Raw genomic sequence first — 20762 nt, forward strand, 5'->3', positions numbered from 1 at the left:
CTATCAACCCATTTAAAGCTCAGACAGATCACGCTTAAAGCATGCAGTGACGTCACTTTTACTTATTAGAAAGAGTTTGAAGGGAGATGGTCCACTAAAGTACTGCAAGTTTTAATTTTTCTTGAAGTAAAATCTGTCTTTCCAAGTAATGATCATTTATATATTGTTTTTACTTTATAGGACACAAATGTAATATTCAACTGAATGAAAAAGAGTTGTAACAGGGGCAAAAAGAATAATATTAACACGCTGTACCTCAGAAAAAGGAAAATATTCATTAATCCCATTATTTGTTAACAGCATGTTTTTCTTGTAAATATACAAAACATATATAAATTCCTGATTACTGAGAGTTATAACCAAGCAGTAACGTGAAGCACCAAACCTGCAGTTTCTCTGACGTCCACTAGAGGCTCCAGCAGTGAGTCAGTCCCCATAGACTCCAGTGTTAAAACTTTACAGCAGAACTACACGTTTACAGTCTGATATACAAACTGATTGCATTATTAGGGGCGTGGCCGCTGCGACTGACAGGTGGATGGTGACACAGGCACTGAAATGTTCTGGGTGGTCCCAGAAACCAGGATGAATCTTTCTTGTCATTGCACTGAGGTACAGTTCATTTCTGTTCAGTGATAAATCAGATGAAATGTGGAATGAGGCGTTAACGTGGCTTCCTTCGCAGATTCCTACGCAAACGTTCAGCCTCCTCTCGGGGTTTAGTAATCTTCTTCTTGCTTTATTGGGATTTTATTTTGAAGGTGCTGAGAGGAAGTGGTTCTTCCTCCCCGCAGCTTGACGGTGGGGACCGCGAGGAGCTCGATGGTGACTGTGCACATCGCTGTGTGAATGACAGAGGATGCATGGAGGTCTCCGACAGCTGGCAGCCACAGATCCGTGTCCTCCTCGGTGCAGCAGCGGCGGCAGCGGGCGTCCTCTCCGCGGTGAGTCTGCAGCTCTCCTCCGGGCTGCTCTTTGTTTTCATGCCTGCAGTCTCTCAGCCAGCCACCAGCTGTACTGCAGGTGCACCAGGTTACCTAAAGTCTGCATGTGAACTTCAGGTATCAGCAGGGAAGCCTCTGCAGTGAGGGACAGAGGGAGGCAGAGCACAGCAAACTGTCTCTGATCACTTCATTTAACAGCAGACATCTGCGGCTTAAACGCTCTGAGCGTATCTTTATCATTTAGTCATAAACACCAAGGAGGAGAGAGACAGTTTGAGAGCAAAGCTTTCTCTTCTGGGAATAAAATCAGAGGATTTTGGTAGAAGTGCGTGCAGCAGACTCTCAGTCAGCGTTCCCGATCAGGAACATCTGGATCTGGAGCTCCTGATCGTATCTGAAGTCCTTGTTCAAGGACACAACTGTGGAGCGAGCAGGAGCAGCTGGAGCCAGAGACACACTGATGAGTCTGATGAAGATGAAGCTGCTGATTAACATTTCATATAATCCTCCTCTGGTTTAAAACTGAAGTATGAGGATAAAAGTGATTTAGTTTAAAAATCTGTTAATAGTTAATAATAATCATAACATCACCCAGTATTTAATTTTTCATGTATTACACATTTATCTTATCATAAATATCATATGTGGATATATAAGATCAGTGTGAACCAGAAGCCGTCTCCAGATGGCTCCAAACAACCAGTTTCACAGAGTTTTTTGAACTTTTGGATCTGCATGATGTCAGAGAGCAGACAAAAGCTCCACCCACCACCTGTTTAAATGTTGCAGCCAATCAGAAGACAGTTGCCCTAAAAGGGGTGGGGCTAAATCTTGTTTCAAACAGAAGAACTGTGAATCATGCAAAGGTACTTAAACTTTCCAGCACAAACTCAGCCTGACGTGTTTACTGAGGTCATAAATCAACAACTTTATTCAAACTCATCGTTACAACAAGAGGAGCTGCCACCTGCTGGCCGTTACGAATAATGCACGATTAGAAAGCTTCAGCACTTTCTCCATCTTTTATTTTCAGCACGACCAAAACCTCACAGTAAAACAAAGAAACGGTAATTACTTCATCCCTCCTTTACATGCTCAGCCGGCGTCTGTCCACTTATGCTCAGTAAGTAAGGGAGGGAGGCTAATGACTCGTTGCTATTTGTGAATGAAGCTAAATGTGATTTTCTCTCTGGGATAATCTTTCTCTTAATGGTGGAAGTGGTGAATGATTAGGTTTATAAGGATGAATCAATCAAAGCGTGGCTTTTAAGTCCGCTGCAGAGTCATTCAGACTTTGCAAATATAATTTCTTTCTGAAGTCACTCAGAAAAGAGTTTAGAACCAAAATGTATGTACAGTAACTCCAGCCTGCTCTGAACACTCAGTCTATCGCAGTTTTCTCTACGCTTGGATCTGTATGATGTCATAGAGAGCACATATTCTGACCCACCTGCTGTTTAAACCTTTTTTTATTAATGATGAACAGCCAATCAGAATAAAGATGTCTTAAAGGGGGAGGGGCTTAAGCGGCTCCTTTCAGACAGGATGAACCGAGGGCTGCGGTACGAGATAAAGAAGGATTATTTTGCTCTGTGATTCATGCAAAGCTGCTGTAAAGCCCAACAATAAAAAGATGAATGAGCTGAATGGAGACACTTAAAGTTTTGTGACACTGGTCAGAAGTGATGCACAGAATCCCATCAGCAGTGCGTTCGGCCGGGTTAACGGTTCAGTCCCAGCAAACCAAAGGAAGAAGAAGCCTGAAGACGTGGAGGAGCTCGTGCACGTTAGCAGAGACGAGACAGTCAGTGAAAGCAGCAGCAGCACTGTGTTTGTGTTATTGTCCTCTGTGCATGCTCATGCCCCCTCTGCCTCCCCCTCTCTTTCATCAGGGCACTTCCACCTGAGCCAGCGGCATCATGGGAAGCTCCTCCTCCTCCCTCGCTGACGAGGCGGAGGACGACGCGGCGCCCCGGGGTGCAGCTCTGCCTCCCTCCCCCATCATGGGATGCCTGAGGAGCAGCCAAAGCACATTCCTCCCACGGCAGCTTCCCAGACCGGGCCGGCACAGGGAGCGCAGGTGAGACACGAAGGAGGCGTGGCGAAGACGTAACGATGAGATGAGAACGAGACCGTGGCTCTTTTTCAGTTTGTAATATCTGCAGTGTAATATCCTCTCTAAGTCCTGCAGCGGTCCCACTTCTGCTCTGATTTTTTTATCAGCGAGCAGGTTTGTTTGTGCCTGCCGGTTTGTTGGGAATCAGAGCTGCAGATAATCAGCGCTGTGCAGCTCCACAGAGACCTGCAGAAACCAGAAGAGGCAGATTTAACCTCTCCTCATCCTCCAGGCTGTCGGCAAACACGGATCTTTGCTAGGCTGCATTTTAACCACATGCTAACGAGCAGAGCAGAAGAGGTCACCCTTCAGATTTAGTCTCTTACAAGCATTTAGTTCCTACAGCAGGGGGTGCAGGGTTAGGGGGTTAAAGTGCAAAGCCGACATGAAGAGCACTGAATATGAGCTGTAAGCCCAGAGTCTGAGCGCAGGTGCCGCCCTTTAAACGGGCCGATGGTGAGCTAAAGGTTATCAGACCTGCTAACGATGTCTGTAACCCTCCAGGTGTTCAGTAACCATCAGCTGACGTTTTTACTCGATGTCCAGACCCGAGGTTGGAAATAGGACCAAATTTAAAGTTGGATATGTGAGTTTTACAGTCTGCCGGACTGAAGAAGAATCATTTTATTGTTTCTGGGGAAAAATAAAATAAATCCATCTTGAGAAAAGTGAAAATTGTCCTTCTGAGATAACTGTCAGTTCCCACAGCACAGGGTTTAACATGCTGTGTTCAGATGCTCGCCACAGAACACGTTAAACAGAATTTAGGTTTAAGTGGTTTAAAAAGGAAACAGGCCACAGAGTTGACGCTGTGTGGCCGTCTGATCACAATCATTACTAACCAGCTGGAGCTATCCGATGTATATTTCTGATCTCGACCTCAAAGTCCCCAAACCTTTCAACAATGTTGAAATGTCTGGGATGCAATCTGGAAGTTCACCCAGAATCCAAAAGAAGCAAAAACAAGGGAGGAAAAACACAGGAAGCAAAGCAGAGACGCGAGGAGGCGCGAGGGGAATAGGACAGATGGGCAAAGCATCGTCTGTGTTGGGAGTCAAACCCATAAAACGCTCAGCTCAAGGCTTTGATGTCACAGAGTCCATCTTTTACCTGGAAGATGAACATTAAGATCAAAGGTGTGCAGCAGTCCAGACTGAAGAACTTCAAAGTACTCGAGAGCGTCCAGACTTTGTACTTCCTGTTCCACAGGGGGCGCTCTTACGCTCCTCCAGAATAAACCAATCTCTGTACTTGCAAATTTTCATCATGCTGTTGATAGAAGAGTTCAAGAAGTTGGAAATAGTTGAGTTTTTAGATTTCTCAGAGGTTTCTGCTGTAGTAAGATACCACACGCTGCTTTACGGCATCTTCCATTTTGATTTGGGGCATGAAGCGAAGAGGCTGCAGAGAGTTCGTAGCATCACCTCCAACCACCTCAGTCAGCTGCTTCTGGAAGCTTCTGCTGGGCTTTAGCTGCAGCGGGCACCATCCTGAATCGTTAACCGACCAATCAGCACAGATTAGCAGAACGTTAAAGGCTGATTACTGTTTAATTAGGAACCGAGAAAAAATGAAGTCATGCTATTTGAGTTCAGCTGGATCATTGATGCTGCATGTGTGGGGGCTAAAATGTGAATCCTAAATTGTTTTATCCTCTAAGATTGATTCCCGCTCACTGAGGTCTATTTTCTCTCCACTAAATGATCCAGCTTCTCCTGCAGCACATGCAATAAACACACTTATACCATCCAGATACTGAGAGTACGTACACAATCACCGACACACGGCTTCAGGAAACACAACAAACAGAAGCACAAGAGACGAGAACAAAGGAGAAAAACATCTTCAAACCCGGCGTGACCCAGAACAGCTGGATCCAGCACCACCACAGGTCTCCCAGCTGGTTTTGTTAATGACCGACTATAGTAAGGCTGAATTTATGTCCGTCGTTTAGACGTCACCGTGAATATTTTATGAATCGTTCGATATGAATCAAACCGCAGCCTTCCTTATTAATTATTACTGCATTTATGTCGAATAAACCGCCGGCGCTCGGCTCACTGTGAGTCATCTCAGCCTTCGGGAGCCTCGGCCGGGAGTCGAGTTACTCGCTGACAGGAAATGGAGCGCTGATGGGGAAATCCCCGGTGGAAGAGCTGGTCTGAAGAAGCCCACTCAAGCTTTCCGCTGGGAATTCAGCTCAGCAGGCCACTGCACTCCCCGTCTGATGCACAGAGATCAAAATACCTTTCATAGATGTGGAGGAGAAGGAAAAGAGGCCGGCCGTGGCATCTGGAAACACACACAGCAGAACAGAAGAAGTTCCAGGGTTCTCCGAGGAATCGCCTCCTTAGAGCTGCAGGAAAGTCCAAATTTCAGCACTTTGTTCCATGATCCATAAAACAATCTGATTCAGGTTTATAGCTGCCTGCACCTTCAGTGTCTTCTCCTCCTTATTGAATGAAATGAAATCAGTTTTCTTAAATCATTTAAGAAAATGAAATTATTTAAGATCAATAGCAGAGTACAGGAGCTGATAAGGCGCCAAAATAAAGTCAATAAGAGAAGTAAAAATTAAATTAAATAGAACTGAAGAGCAGAAGTTAGACTGCTACAGAATTTCATCATATCTGCAGCTCCGCCTTCTGTTACTACAGTAACCCCACAGCAGACATATGATGTCATTAAAAAGGCTCCAACAGCACAAACACGGTCCAGTTCAGGTGAAGCTAGCAGACAGCTAGCAGCTACAGCCGCCTGTGTCACCATCAGTGTTGGGGAGTTACGGAGTACATGTACCAGCGTTACGTATTTAAAATACAAAATATGAGTAACTGTATTCCGTTACAGTTACAGTTGAAAAAGGTGGTATTCAGAATACAGTTACTTTGTTGAAATAAATGGATTACACGGCGGTCTTCTCCTGTTTCATATGTTCGGCTACGCCCTCTCTATTTTTGGTAATTCCACACCGGTGGAAACCCAAACAAAACACGCATTAAGAGGCTCTAATGTCTGTGTCTCAATCTCACGGCCCATGTCACCTCTACTTGCAGCAGCATAATGACGTGAAGAAATATTTATTTAAATATTTTTTAAAATTATTATTCAAAAAATGATTTAATATGAAGGCAGAGTGTTACAGGCATCGCCCTAAAGCATGTAGCCTGATGGGCAGTGTAGTCCGTGCTGCAGGGAGAATGGACTGCTATACCCGTGATGTGTCTGTGAGCGAGGGAGGGAGAAAAAGGAAAAGTCCGAGCTGTCACGGAGCAGAAACGGGAGCTGGAAGCATGTAAATATAATAATAACCACTGCAGCCAAGAAGAGTGCCTGACGAGCCCAGTTGTGAGTAAGCTATTAAGACTCAACTGTACACTGTGTTCGTGTTTTCCTCCCAAACAATAAGTTCCGTTGGAGCAGCCTTTCAACGCCTCTCTCTGTCTCAAACTTGACCCAGACAACAAAGTAAAGCTAGTTTTCAGCTACGAGCCCGACACGAACCCGACATATTAGCCAGAGGTCCCTTTACTACGGTTCGGAGCCGCGGACCTGTTTTATATACGCGCGGAATAGTTTTCTATACGAGATCGCTGCAAAAAGTGCAGCCTTACCTAATGTCCACCTACTGTTACTCATTTATATTAAGATTTAAACATCTAGTTGGTATTGGTATGGCGAGTAACCTTCAGTAATAGTAATAAATCACACAGCAATAGGACATTCATGTAGTTGTAAACAGCATGATAATATATTAAGTAATCCAAAGTATTCAGAATACGTTACTCTCATTGAGTAATGTAACGGAATACGTTACAAAATACATTTTGGGGCATGTAATCTGTAATCTGTAGTGGAATACATTTGAAAAGTAACCTTCCCAACACTGGTCACCATCCACCTGTCAGTCACGGAGGCCACGCCCCTAACAGTATAAACTTTAAGCCTTAATACAGTTGAAACAGGTGAGTTATAAAAACAGGTGTTATGAAGGAGGAAATGATCGACAGAGACCAATCAGTTTGTGTTTCAGGCTGTAAACATTTTTATTCCTGCTGCAAAGTTTTAGCGTTTCTCAAATAATGTCATGAGAAGATGCTGCAACAAAAACTTCATGTTGATTGCTTTGGTCGCCATGGTTACCGGTAGTTTACCGGATTACCGCGGTTACCGCATTTGTCTGCAAATATTTGCTAACTGCTAGCCAAGTGACTAGCAGTTAGCTGTTGAGTGCAGCTCACAGAGCAGCAGGAGGCTGTTTGCAGACGAGTCCGTCACTTCGATTCAAACTACAGCCGCAGCAGTATGCTGGCATCGAGGGTGGTTGCTGACAGCTCTCTGGGCTGTTCATTTGATCACATCCAGCATGGTGTTCTCAAAACCTGAGTGGGGTATGACTCACTTCTGGAGTCCCCAGTGGACGTCAGTGGAACTGCAGCCTTCACAGGTTGCAGGCCGTTTCCCTGCGTCGGGTTCCTTTTTCAGCCGCTGTAATTTGCAGCTAAAAGGCTCTCATTGTGTCCGGATTATGAGAAACATTTCCAGGAAATTGGATCCATCCATCACTTTGTGCAGCAGCTGTTTTGGGACTACTTCCATCTGATTTGGTTAAAATTGAGTTGAATGAATGAGCGTACAGCATTTATCTGCATGGAAATATGGGCCGATGAACGCACAGGAGATCTGCAGAAAATGAGCACCTCCAACTTTTATGACCTTAGAAAGTTCTCATGTTTATATCTTGTCAGTAAAAATAACTCAGGGTTTTCTGTATTGCACAGCCTTCTGCGTGGTTAACGAGCAGCTTGTTTCTCATGCACACAAACAGCAGAGGTTCTCACGAAGACCGGTTGTTGATTAAAAGTGTGTTTTGTCCCGAGTGCGGCGTGCAGCAGCCGTCACCTGGCTCTTACAGACAGCTTGTTCTGCAGTAAATCCTTCAGGTCAGCTGTGCTGGAAGTTTCAGGCTTCATGCCAAACTACTTAGAAAAGTGCAGCCAGAAAATGTGGGCCAGCCTGAACACGGCTGTGACGCTGGCTCCCGAGGTCTCGTTCCTCCCTGGACACCAGGGTACAGATTATCTGGGTCTGCTTTACAGCCGAGCATGAATCTGAGATTAGAACCGTGTTTTTATTCTATATTCACAAAGACGCTGAGCAGCCTGCTCGCGATGAAGCCGGCGTCAGGGAGGCAAAAGTGGAAGAGCAGATTTTGTTGTTTCATTTGCATATTCGTGCATTTTAATATTTTCCCTCCAGCACAGCAAAGGAAACTGTTATTCACTCACACGTTTATATTTGGATTTCTTCTCATATTTTCAGGCTTTTTCTTCCATTTTCGTCTCTCGGGCTTTCACAGATAAACACACTGAAGCTCGATGTGGCCGTGGTTTGCTTTTAGCAGATAATCACGGTGGAAATTTTCACCAGTGTCACGAAAAACACGGCAAACTTTATCTAACATTTCCAGACATCATTCTTATTTCAAAGAAGAAAATGTCTGAGAGTGATCAGCTACTCTGCTCATTTCGAGCTTTTCTTTGTTCATTTAATTCTTGATCTCTAGAGTGGCTTTGCATGACTCAAAGTTCAAAATAATCCAATATGGAGGGCCGGGAGTGCCAAGATTAATAATTAAAATTAAACTAAACTTAACTAAATAAGAGGAAATAAATAAGTAAATTGTTATACAGTGTTCCCTCGCTATAATGCGGTTCACCTTTCGCGGCCTCGCTGTTTCGCTGATTTTTTGGGGTGCAATTTTGCATGTTTTTTTTGTTTTTTCTTACAGCGCATTGTATTCTGAGTTAAAGACGCGCTGCATATGAATACTGCTGAAAAAAGGTGGAGAGGATAAGGACTCAAAGATGACGAAGCATCATCCACGCAGGAGACGCTTTGACCCAGAAACACGACCAATATCTATTTTTAACAACGATCACCGGTGCTGGTGTTTGCTGATGGATTTTATTTGTAGGAGTCCGACTCATATGTTGATCGATATTAGCTTTTTGCCAATATATTAAATCTGCATTTGTAACGGCTGATAAATAAGAGTAAAGAAGAGACAATAGAAACACCCTTCAAACGTCTTATTAGTCTTGATGTTGCATAGTTTGTCCACCAGAGGGCACTCTGCAACTTTTTTGTTTAGAATGCCTCAAAAAAGGAGTCAACAAATAATTCATGACTTGTTGTAGCAATGAAACAAGATTATTTTTGAGCTAAATTTTTATACTTTCTTGGTAAATCATCATAAATTAGACACATAACGAGTGGAAGGTAAATCATTTATGGATTTTGATATTGATATCGGTCTCAATAATCTTACATCGGTCAGGTTCTGACGTTAATGTCCTCCCGTTTGATCACATGACGCTGTTTCTCTCTGTAGTTTCTCCTCTGGATCGATGCCCATCCAGAGGAGTCAGTGGGCGTGCGGCTGCTGCACTTTCCTCAATGCTGCCGGCGCCCCCCGCTGCTCCATCTGTGAAGCTCCTCGGCAGGGACCCGATGCCCGGTGGATGTGGCCCGGAGCGAGCAGAGAGGATGACGGTTGGGCGTGCCCACGCTGCACACTGGCGAACCCCCCCGACAGCCTGGCCTGCAACCTCTGCGGCTATGCCAGGGCGTCCGCGGAAGCCCAGCCCCGGCCTCAGCGCTCCAGCAGCTGCTCCGGCCCCCTCAGGATGTCCTGGACGGAGACGTGCCGACCGCAGAGCAGGAAGCAGCCCCAAGACGCCGACAAAAGCGGCCTGGCGTGGGAGTGCTCGAGGTGCACGCTGCAGAACACGCCCACCTCCATGTCCTGCTCGGCCTGCGGTGGACCCCGCAAACTGTCCCTCCCTCAGATCCCGGCCGAGGCGCTCCTCGTGCCCGACGTCTGCGAGGATCCCGGAGCACGGCGGGCCGAACCTGCAGCGGCAGCGCTCTCGCTATCGATTTCTGCCCGAGGGGAGAGCTTACCTGCAGAAGCTTTGCATCCGAACACCTCCTCCTCCGTGCTGACTGCGCCCCCTGCTGGCCACAACAATCCAGTGCCCTGCAGCCGCAGAGAGGTGCCCCCTCCAGATGTTGGCCTCAGCCAGGCTCAGAGCACGTCTTCTCCCTCCATCCTCGCTGTGTCCCATCCCTCCACCCAGCCGGAGCTGCTGGCCGGCAGGAGACTCAGCATCCTTAAAGAAGAGATGTCCCCGTTGTCACCTGCATCAGACGCCTCCATGTCGTTTTCGCTTGCTGTCCACAGGATGGAGGAGTGGGCGTGTCCGGCGTGCACACTCATAAACCGGCTGGAGTCCAAACACTGCCAGGCCTGCCACACCCCTCAGCAGCTAAAAGCGGAATTGTTCCCAAGGAGGAAGGAGAGCCGGCTGGTGGAGGCGCTGCGGCAGAGCGACGAGGGTGCGGCCAAAGAGCTGTGGGAGAACATCGTCAGCTTCTGCAGAGAGGTGCGTTTAAAGCACACACTCACCTTTAAATTTAAGTCAGAAACAAGAGTTTATGCTGATGTTACTTCACTTTCGGTGGAGGTGGACTGACAGTCTTCCTCAGAGCCATAACGACCTCCACCCAGAGCGCAGAGCAGCCTGAACTTCACTGTGTTCAGCTCTGGATCTGCACCAGAACCTCCGACATTAACGAGAAAAATTAAACAGGTTACACAACAGATTATCATCTCGTTGCAAATCGTGTGTGTCATCGTCTTCTTCTTCTGCCAGAACGCGGTGACGTTTGTGGACGACAGTTTCCCTCCTGGTCCAAAGTCCGTCGGCTTCCCATTGGACGACAGCGTCCAGCATCGGGTCAAGAAGTGGCTTCGTCCACAGGAAATCAGCTGCGCCGCCTTCAGAGACCGCGGCGTGAAGTGGACCGTTTTCCGCACGCTGCGTCCGTCCGACATCCTGCAGGGGCTTCTGGGTAACTGCTGGTGAGCTGATTATGCTGTCACATAGTTTATTATTGATTATTATTCCCAGGATTTATTTCTGGATGATTGTTTAAGCACATTAAAAGAAGACTGTGTTCGGAGAGCAGGTTCCTGAGCGCCTTGGCTGTTCTGGCGGAGCGGCCGGAGCTGGTGGAGAAGGTGATGGTGACCCGCTCGCTGTGCGCAGAGGGAGCCTATCAGGTGCGTCTGTGCAAAGACGGCTCGTGGACGACGGTGCTGGTGGACGACATGCTCCCGTGTGACGAGAGCGGCCACCTCCTCTTCTCTCAGGTGAAATTGTTCACGTGATGTGTGGTTGGTGTTGGAAAAAGGTCTCGGCTCAAAACACGGGGAAAAGTCCAGAGTTATCCTCTTCTTCCTTTGTGCTCTGCAGCGCCACCCAGTGGCCTGAATTACACCTTACACATTGAATTACACATTAAAAGAAGAGGCGATTCCTGTAGCATCATGGGTATTCCTCCATATCTGAGGCATTTCTGTTTAAAGGCACTTTGTGTGATTGCCCGCTGCAGAATTCAGCTTCACCACCAGAGGGCAGCGTTTTATTACTGCCTGAGTTCGGATGTTTTATCTGTGGAAGAATATCCTTTAGATTTTTTACAGGTTTCGACTGCAGTAAAATAATTTCTGTTCACCACACCGTACTTCACAGCATTTTGAGTTCAGGCATGAAATGAGCAGCAGTTAGCTAACAGGTGTTTTATCTCTTGGAGTAGGTGAAGAAAACTATCCCTGGATTACTTTAATACTTTAATGCATCTTAGAACTTGGAGGTTTCTAATGGAAGTCCTGACGTGTCCACTCTCATGTCCTGTTAGCCTGCTTTTGTCAGTAATGATGAGATCAGGATCAGGAACAGGCTTCAGGTTCTCTGATTAGGTGTGAGCACATATGTGCACTTCCTCTTCTCGTCATGATGTTAAAGCTTTGATCCTCTCCATCCTCCCCTTCTCTGTGTCTCCAGGCCCAGAGGAAGCAGCTGTGGGTGGCTTTGATTGAAAAGGCTCTGGCCAAGCTCCACGGTTCCTACTTTGCTTTGCAAGCCGGCCGTGCCATCGAGGGCCTCTCCACCCTGACCGGGGCCCCCTGCGAGTCGCTGGCCCTTCAGGTCAGTGCCACCAACCCCAAAGAGGAGCCCATCGACACGGACCTGATCTGGGCCAAGATGCTGAGCTCCAAAGAGGCTGGGTGAGAAGTTTGTGGGAAGGCTGAAGTGCTCTGAGAGGACGGAGCTGTTTCTTTAAGCTCGGTTAACCCCGCCTCTGTTCGTGCTGCTGTTAGGTTCCTGATGGGGGCGTCCTGCGGTGGAGGTAACATGAAGGTGGACGACGCGGAGTACGAGTCTCTAGGTTTACGTCCGCGACACGCGTACTCTGTGCTCGATGTGCGGGACGTTGACGGCCACAGGTGAGGCTTCGAGGTTGCTTCGTTGGTTACCGTTCTCGTTATCGCTGCTCCTGGTTAGCGTTAGCTGGATTCTCATTATAGTTTAGTAAAAAAAATAAAACATATATAATAATAATAATAATAATAATAATAATACATTTTATTTAAAATAGTGCCTTTCAGAGCACCCAAGGACACTGTACAATAAATAAAAGAGATATATTTAAAAACAAACAAACAGAGAAACTGGGAATATACACAATAATAAGAGTAACAGATAAAAGTTAAGAGCATGCAGAGGTTTAAAAAAAATGAACACAGAAGCTGAGAAACCTGCAGATCCTCCAGCAGTGAGTCATAGTTTACAGCCTGATGCTCAAACTGATTGTCTCTGTGGATAAAGAATGATAAAATATCTATAACACACCTGTTTGAATTGGATTAAAGCTAAGTTTAGCGTTAATAGGGGCGTGGCTTCTTTGACTGACAGGTGGATGTGCATTTGTCCCCCTCAGTAAAAACAGGAAAGACTTCCTTCCACTGCCTGTATGTGGTGTTGGAAACCTGGTGCCTGGTTTTGGAGTTTTTCCATAAACAACGTTTCAAACATAAATTAATGCAGAAAAATTCACCACAAATCAAAGAAGCCCCACCTACTCAGCTCCACCCTCTCATCCACATACAGTCATTCTGTGTCCAAAACACTGACGGTCAGACAGACACGCTGATGACATCACTCTCTGAGTCTCTGTTTGAAGTTAACAGTTACAAAGTCGACCAAAGAGACACAGGGCGGAGACAAAGAGACGCCACAAGACCAAAAAGGAGACGCAAAGCAAACTGAGAGCAGAACAAAGTGCAGCAGGGAGTCGAACACCCGGCCACACGACATGAAACCTGACCACACACACACGAGCACACATCCATCCTGAACAGACACAAATAAGAGCAGCAGAGACAAACTGCACAAACAGCAGAGACTCGATGTCTGCAGTCATGTGTGCCTCCATCAGTCAGAGTGACTTGCTCCTGCGTGGGACAGGCGGGGGTGTTTTTTCCAAGTCTGAGCCCGGAGGCTCTGCTTTTATCATCCATCAAAACTCCCACAGTATAAATGCAGCAGGTCTGCAGAGGAGCGCTGCCTTAAGGACACATTCAGAGAACAAATGTTCCTCTCAGCATCACTCCATTAACCGCTTCATCATTCACACGCATACAGGATGTTTCCTCAAACCTACAGCGGCGACTGCTGCGAGCTACAGGGAGGAGGATCCGCAGGAGGAGGTCGAACTGCAAGAGAAACCCTCGAGGGAACGGGAGGCTGATTACTCACAAACGGATGCAGGAGCGGTGTTTTTCTGTCAGTGGGGTTGGAGGTGGAGTCTGCAGACGCTTGAAAAAGTTTGAAAGAACAGCTCTGAGATGTCTCCGTGGACGTCAGACCCATCTCATTAACCCGGCGCCGCCGACGTGCTGACGCATTTCACTGCAGCGGCCTCTGCACTGCAGATGTGTCGGGTGATCGCTGTCTCCATCAGTGTCAGCACGCAGATGAAGATTACCAGCAGCGTGAACATTTAGAAGACGTGAAACACATACCGCACGTCACTCAGAAATCTGAGTCATCAGCATCTTCTTCATCGTACTGCTCGAAAAATTTAGAACCGCCTCTGACCGTGTGCACGAACCAGTGATGAAGGCCAGGCTGTTCCTGAAAATGTTCACGCATCTTTAAGCTTTTATTAAGCGAGGAACCGCATACACACTAAATCTGCAACATAATGCAGTTCAATTCAATTTTATTTATACAGCGCCAAATTACAACAACAGTCCCCTTCAAAGCGCTTTATATTGTAAGGTAGACCCAACAGTCATATGACCCCCTATGAGCAAGCACTCGGTGACAGTGGGAAGGAAAAACTCCCTTTTAACTGGAAGAAACCAGGTGGAGGAATCAGTGAAATCTGGCACTTCCAGCTGGTTTTAAACTGTAACTCTGAGAATAACCTGCTCCAGACCAGGTCACATGTTCAGCACCAGTTACCATGGTGATATAGCCAGGTTATAAAGGCTCGCCAAAGCTGACTTTAAGCTAGCGAGCCTGTTAATCCCATTGTGTGTGTCAGGTTACTGCAGCTGAGGAACCCGTGGGGTCGCTTCTCCTGGACCGGAGCCTGGGCGGACGACTGGCCAGACTGGCCTCCGCAGCTGAAGAGGGAGCTGTGTGCCCAGCGAGCCGAGGACGGCCTGTTCTGGATGGACTTCTGGGATTTCACCAGGTGATGGCAGCAGCGTGTTTTTGATGTCTGCATTAGTTTTATTCCCGGTCTGAGCAGGAAGACCTAAAAACAGAAGAAAACTTTACTCAGATGTAAAGTGGGAAAAACAAAGAGTTCATTTATGACAAATGACAGAATATAAAGTGTTCATTAACATCCACCAGGTCCCCTCCACCCTGCCTGCTCTCTCTTCCCTCTTGTGCGTTGCTTTGTGTAATCTGTGACTGTAAAGTCGTCCTAACTCTCCTGCTAAAGGCTCTCTGGTGACCTGCAGAGTAAAGAAAAGCATCAAAACGCTGAACAAAAACAGACTCGCTGTTCCCTCCTGTCCCCGGCAGGTACTTTGACTCCGTGGACATCTGTAAGATTCACTCAGACTGGCAGGAGGTTCGAGTCCCCGGCGTTTTCCCCCGAGCTGCCGACGTCCCCGTGTCGGTGGTGTCGATCACGGTGCTGGAGAGGACGGCCATGGAGCTGGCTTTATTCCAGCAGGGCAGCAGGTAGGACGCGCACCTGTGCGGCTTTTCGTAACGTCACCGCTGTCACCTGAGCACCACAGAGGCCAGCTCGCCTGTAGGAGAGACGACGCTGGCTGAAACGCCTCCAGTCTGTACCTACATACAGCTTTGGTAGCAGAATCCTCGATGAGTCGATGGTGATCTGTGTTCATTTGTACTTTTGAAATGCACAGAGAAAAAAACAAATAAATATAAAAATGTACAAACAAAAGCAGAAAGTAAATAAATAGGGAAAAAACAGGTTAAGTATCAGAAATGAATAAAACATGTTTCACAAAAATAATTAAAAGCAGACGAGACAGAAAAAGTAAGTAAAGATAAATAAACGTCAGCGATGAAGTAAAGATGGTAAAATAAAAGAGACGTTTTGAAGACGGTGGCTCGTGTTTCAGGCGCTGGGACACGGCAGAGAGCCACCTGCTGGATCTGTGCGTGCTGGTGTTTCGGGTCGCCTACGACAGCGCCGGCACGCTGACGCTGGGCCGCCTGCTGGCTCACAGCCGCCGCTCGGTGAGGAGGTTCGTGGGCTGCGATGTCATGCTGGAGCCGGGCGAGTATGCCGTCCTCTGCTGCGCCTTTAACCACTGGCACAGCTGCATCACCGAGGGCGGAGGTAAGGACACGAGTACTCAGTCTCCACGTCAGGACCTGACGTTGTTCGATTGTGCTGATTATTCTATATTTTGCAGCCACAACCTGCACCGAGTGTCAAAATATGTCTGCTTTAAAAAGTGTTTTTACTCCAAAGGAGTCAGAGCTAGAAGATGATCCTGGTATAAAATGTAGTTTAAATGGAGCAGACACCTATCCCACATGCTGGTTAGAGCCCTGAAAGTTTACCCAGAATGCACTTTTTAAAGTTCTGGGGTACGGCTGCTGAACAAAAAGCAGACTGCACCGTGGAGTGGACGTGAAGTTGGTTTCGTTGCAGAGCTTAAATCTGTTTTCCAGCCCTGAAAGTTTTGTGGCGATGTCTCCTGCACTCATCAGGTCATTAAGACTCAAAAATGCAAGAAAAAGCTCAGTTTTATCCCCCACAGTGCAGAGCATCCAGCTCCATATGAATACTGCATTAAAGAGTTCAAAAGAGGTCAGGGGGAAACTGACTCAGGTGTACCTGAAGCTTCGCAGCAGGCGTTACACCATCATCAGTGAGCCGCTGTTGTGCTGTTTCAGTGAGCTGCGGCAGGTCGGAGGCACCTGGCTACGTGCTGGCGGTCTACAGCTCCAGACTGGTGATGGTGGAGCAAGTGACGGCCTCCAGCACCACCATCGCCGACGCCATCATCCAGCTGGCAGAAACCAAAGGCGAGCGGCACGAGGTGAGAGAGTCTGAGAGCTTTGAAACACGTTTATCACCTCTGACGTCCTCAAAGACTGAAACTCATTCAGTATTTATGAGCTCTTAAATCTCTCGTCTTCATTTTCATTGCTAACAATTTCAAATCTACTTCATTCATCATTAAACATCCACCCTGACATTAACAGGAAGTCTCTTTCATTGCTTTAAACTTTGACCTGTAATGGAGAATCACTGTTGTGTGTCAGGGTCGGGAGGGGATGACCTGTTACTACCTGACCCACGGCTGGGCGGGGCTTATCGTCATGGTGGAGAACAGGCACCCGAGGCATCACCTGCACGTGTCCTGCGACTGCAGCGACAGCTTTAACGTGGTGTCGACGCGCAGCAGCCTGAAGACCATCGACAGCATCCCTCCTCTGCACAGGTGCGCCGCATGCCGAGCCTCACACTCCCGCCCGGGAACGCCGCGACATTTCAGCACAACTTTCAAAACGCGCACTGTACTTCATACACACTGAAATAACAGCTGAGACCTGTTTGTAGTGGGACACACCGAGACACGTCCACAAACCTGAACTCAATTATGTGTTAATATTTGATTTCCTCGCTCTGAGAAAATAAAGGGGCGGAGCATGTTTGTACACCTGTGACTCGGGCTGTGTTTGTCTCTCAGACAGGTGCTTGTGGTTTTGTCTCAGCTGGAGGGGAACGCTGGGTTCTCCATCACGCACAGACTGGCTCACCGGAAGGCCGTCCAGGCCTCTCTGGGGAACTGGAGCCCCTCGAAGGCGACGCACAGTCCGGCTCTGAGCCCCGAGACCGCAGGTCTGCACCGGCCTCGGCCGCTATGACGAACCGGGAGGAAGCGTGTCGATGGACACAGGAACCCATCGGACCGCTGCCTTGATAGAGAACAGGGTTATTTCCCACGGACTGAGTCTGTTAGAGTCAGAGCTCCTCATCGGCAGAAGTTATCAAAGTGAGGCTGAACGAAAACAGGGTCAACATCAGAAAACACTTTAATTCTCCTTAAATCTAAGTTTAAACCAGTCTGAGATTACTTTAAACTGAATTTAATTAAGATGAAATTCATTTTCTAAGAACTGTTAAAGGACCAGAGTTCACACATCATCTGTCATCACCAGAATAACACGCCACGTCTGATTGGACGACACAAACCGAGATGGCGACGCATCACACAGCGACGTGACGGCTCGTCAGAGCGCGGACGAGCTCAATAATTCAGTTTCGCTTTCTTACAGATGTGGAACAGATGTTCCAAAGGTTCAGACATCATGTTGCTGTTAATTCCATCTGTTGGTTTGAAATGGAAGCAGCCCTCCCATTGGCTGTCCGGTGTGTTCACATTTGGTAAAAGGATGAGTATTTATTCTTTACAGACTAATTGCAATCATTCATCCACAGACTTGTTTTTTTATTCTTTACGTTTAAACATTTACGTAGCTTCACATCTGGAGGAGCCAGGGATGGAACCACAGACCTGAGGAGGAGGAGGTGTACCTCCTGACTTCAGTGGGAGTTTCTGTAGCCTGTCCGATCGATCTGTGTTATTTATTATTTCAGAGGTTGAAGCATTGTCTTTTCACAGATCTTTAAATGTCTCCTGCTCATTTCTGCCTCCATAGTTTTAATCTTGGACCTTCTTTATCTGCTGCTGACTCTTCATGCAGCCGTTTTAGTTTCTGTCCCTTCAAGGCCCTACTGCCTTTACAGCCATTTTGTTTCTCATTGGCCAGCTTCTGTAAGCCTGCAGAGGGGCAGCACTTAGTGTCTGTGAGCTGTGCTGTTCCTGTAGCAAAGGGAGAAGCTGCATGAGTGCCAGTTTCCCGTCTGCAGGGATGAAGCTTCTTCTTTTAAGCCAGTCTGGAAGTTAGTGCCGTCGCAGCTCCTTCAACATAAAAGCACGCTCTAACCTTTTCTTCTTCTGGATTATTGCAGGAAATCGTCTCAGTGTGAAATGCTATTTAATACCTTCCCTTTTTATCACTACAAACTGACACCACGTTTATGAGTTTTAAAGCACTTGCGACAAGTAAAGCGGTCACGATCAACCTGTGAATGTTCACCTGTAAGGTGGGATTCACACCTGCGTGCTGCTCCAACACTTGAAGGTGGAGCTCCTGATTGCTCTCTGCTTTGACTCCAACATTTTGATGCTGCTCTCTCAGGATTTCCATATTGTGATTTCATTGGCTAGTGGCAGCACTGGAGTATTTGTATAAGCATGACTTGATTGGCTGACACCAGGTGAAGCTCGAAACACCTCCGTGTGAATCCTGCCTAACATCTGAAAGTGAAGGTCAGAAATTTGGATTCAATTTTATCTACATAACACCAAACAACAACAGCCACCCCCAGGTACTTTATATTGTAAGGTAGAGACTCTACAATAATACAGAGAAAATCCCAACAATCAGATGAGCAAGTACTTTGGCGACAGTGGGAAGGAAAAACTCCCTTTTAACAGGAAGAAACATCCAGCAGAACCAGGCTCAGGGAGGGGCGGGGCCATCTGCTCTGACCTCATAGTTGCACAGAGTTTAAATTTCAGTTTGAATTTAGTCTAAAGTAACACATTGTTTTGGGGTTTGTTTTTTTTGCCCAACACTGATTGGATGAGCTCGACCTGCAGGTGACTCCCAGCCCAGGTGTCTGTTAACGACACTTTGACTTCTGCCTTGGGAGCCTCAGAGAAGTGAACCCGGAGCCCTCCCCCCCCCCCCCAGAAACACCACATTTAGAGCAGAAATCACACGATGCACTTTATCCGTCACATCAGAGCGTGTTCAGGTCCACGCTGTCTTTGCTGCAACCACTGACACCTGATTGGAGGGTAGCCGTGGAGATGACGTGGTGTCAGTGTGATGCTTGAATGTTGTGTTTTAGAGTCACAGCGCAGACCTGCTGTGTGAAGCATTAGCACTTTATCAACTGTATGCTGGAGTCTCTTTTATTTTGAAGGACGTGTAGGAAACAGTTTTATTCTCGTGGATTTAAAACTACCATCGTGTTGACAGAATGAAAACTATGCAAATGTTTGAAAGCTGTCTTTATGCTTCAGAAAAACAAGTCGAGCTCTTTATCTGCAGCTTATCTTCTCTGATAGCAGGGTAAAAATAGACGTGTATGCATTCTGATGTGGTTAGTGTTACACTGACGCTTTTTAAACGTTCAGGTTGACTTTTACTCCGTATTCTGTTCGCTCAGTAGCTACTTTAATATAAAGTTTATATATACTGTATGCATAGCAGTATGAATGTAAATAACAATAGAAAAAATATGCGGGTGAACTGAAGGAAATAAACATTTGAAAATTTTCACATCTTCGTTTTTTCATTTTTTGAGACGCAATCAGCAGAAAAGTCTTTTAATGCAGTATTTCACAGGCTGCGTGGCCCTTTATAGTGTGGAGAATTAAATACACCGAATTATCTAGAATTCTTTTTTATAATTCGTGAGTGTACTAACACCCATCACTGTATCACTTTTGACACCACAATATTTTAAAATCCACTGATTCCCAGGAAAGCTGTGTGTGTGAATGTGAGAGTGAATGAATAGTGGTATTGTAAAGCGCTTTGAGGGGTCCCGAAAAGCGCTATATAAATGCAATCCATTATTATTATTATTAAAACTCTGGATCAACTCTTCCTAGTACATCTTTGCTGTACAATCACTTTGATTTGATTTTAACCCTTATTTATCAATATATATTTAAAACTAAATGTGCCGAATACGTTATGAGCCATTTGTTATTATTATATATGCATTAATGTAGAGCTTAATCGATTATTTCTGTCCCTAAGTAATCTTAAAACAGGACTGAGAACCCATAACCAGTACGTTATGGCTTTAACACGTATTGTAACCTTTATTTTTACATATTTGTAGAATTAACAAGACCGAATTAGTTATGAGGATGTTCTTCTTTATATGCACCATTTGACGTACTGACATGTGTCACTGAATTACTTTGCTGATGAACAAATCTTAAAAATCGAGTGATTCTAAGGCGAGTTTGGCAGTGTTCCGATTCCCGCCCCCAGTACACCACGGCTGTAATGTGACTTTTATTAATAATTTTAAACATATTTTTATTGACATATTTGCAGAATAAACGGCGCCGAGTTAGTTTTGTTGGTCACGTACTCATTACTGTCCCTAAATATATCTATAAATTACTTTCAGAGAGAAAAAATATTAAAATGCGAAATATTTTAAGGTATTTTCTGTCCCAAAATCCACTT

General features: G+C 46.3%; 1 protein-coding gene across 2 annotated transcripts; it reads left to right on the forward strand.

The window, feature by feature from the left end:
• Positions 1-800: 800 nt before the first annotated feature.
• On the forward strand, positions 801-19794 carry LOC134626577 (calpain-15-like). 2 transcript variants are annotated; one of them, XM_063472518.1, is made up of 13 exons: positions 801-944; positions 2837-3024; positions 9455-10508; positions 10779-10987; positions 11095-11278; positions 11973-12196; positions 12290-12415; positions 14521-14673; positions 15012-15173; positions 15584-15804; positions 16368-16513; positions 16740-16918; positions 17168-19794. In XM_063472518.1, the coding sequence occupies exons 2-13, from the start codon at positions 2864-2866 to the stop codon at positions 17343-17345; spliced, it is 2997 nt and encodes a 998-aa protein (XP_063328588.1). In that variant the 5' UTR covers positions 801-944; positions 2837-2863; the 3' UTR covers positions 17346-19794. The 2 variants fall into 2 exon arrangements, with proteins under 2 accessions (XP_063328588.1, XP_063328589.1); XM_063472519.1 differs by having other exon boundaries at positions 11095-11188.
• The last annotated feature ends 968 nt before the right edge of the window (positions 19795-20762 follow it).

The sequence above is a fragment of the Pelmatolapia mariae genome, linkage group LG4 (genome assembly GCF_036321145.2).
Source record: "Pelmatolapia mariae isolate MD_Pm_ZW linkage group LG4, Pm_UMD_F_2, whole genome shotgun sequence".
NCBI lineage: Eukaryota > Metazoa > Chordata > Actinopteri > Cichliformes > Cichlidae > Pelmatolapia > Pelmatolapia mariae.

Bases quoted from the DNA above. Each gene is read 5' to 3' on its own strand.
- LOC134626577 (XM_063472518.1), top strand. From the start codon at position 2,864: ATGGGAAGCTCCTCCTCCTCCCTCGCTGACGAGGCGGAGGACGACGCG. The intron at 12,197-12,289 runs GTGAGAAGTTTG...TGCTGCTGTTAG, and splicing joins CTGAGCTCCAAAGAGGCTGG to GTTCCTGATGGGGGCGTCCT. The intron at 12,416-14,520 runs GTGAGGCTTCGA...TGTGTGTGTCAG, and splicing joins CGGGACGTTGACGGCCACAG to GTTACTGCAGCTGAGGAACC.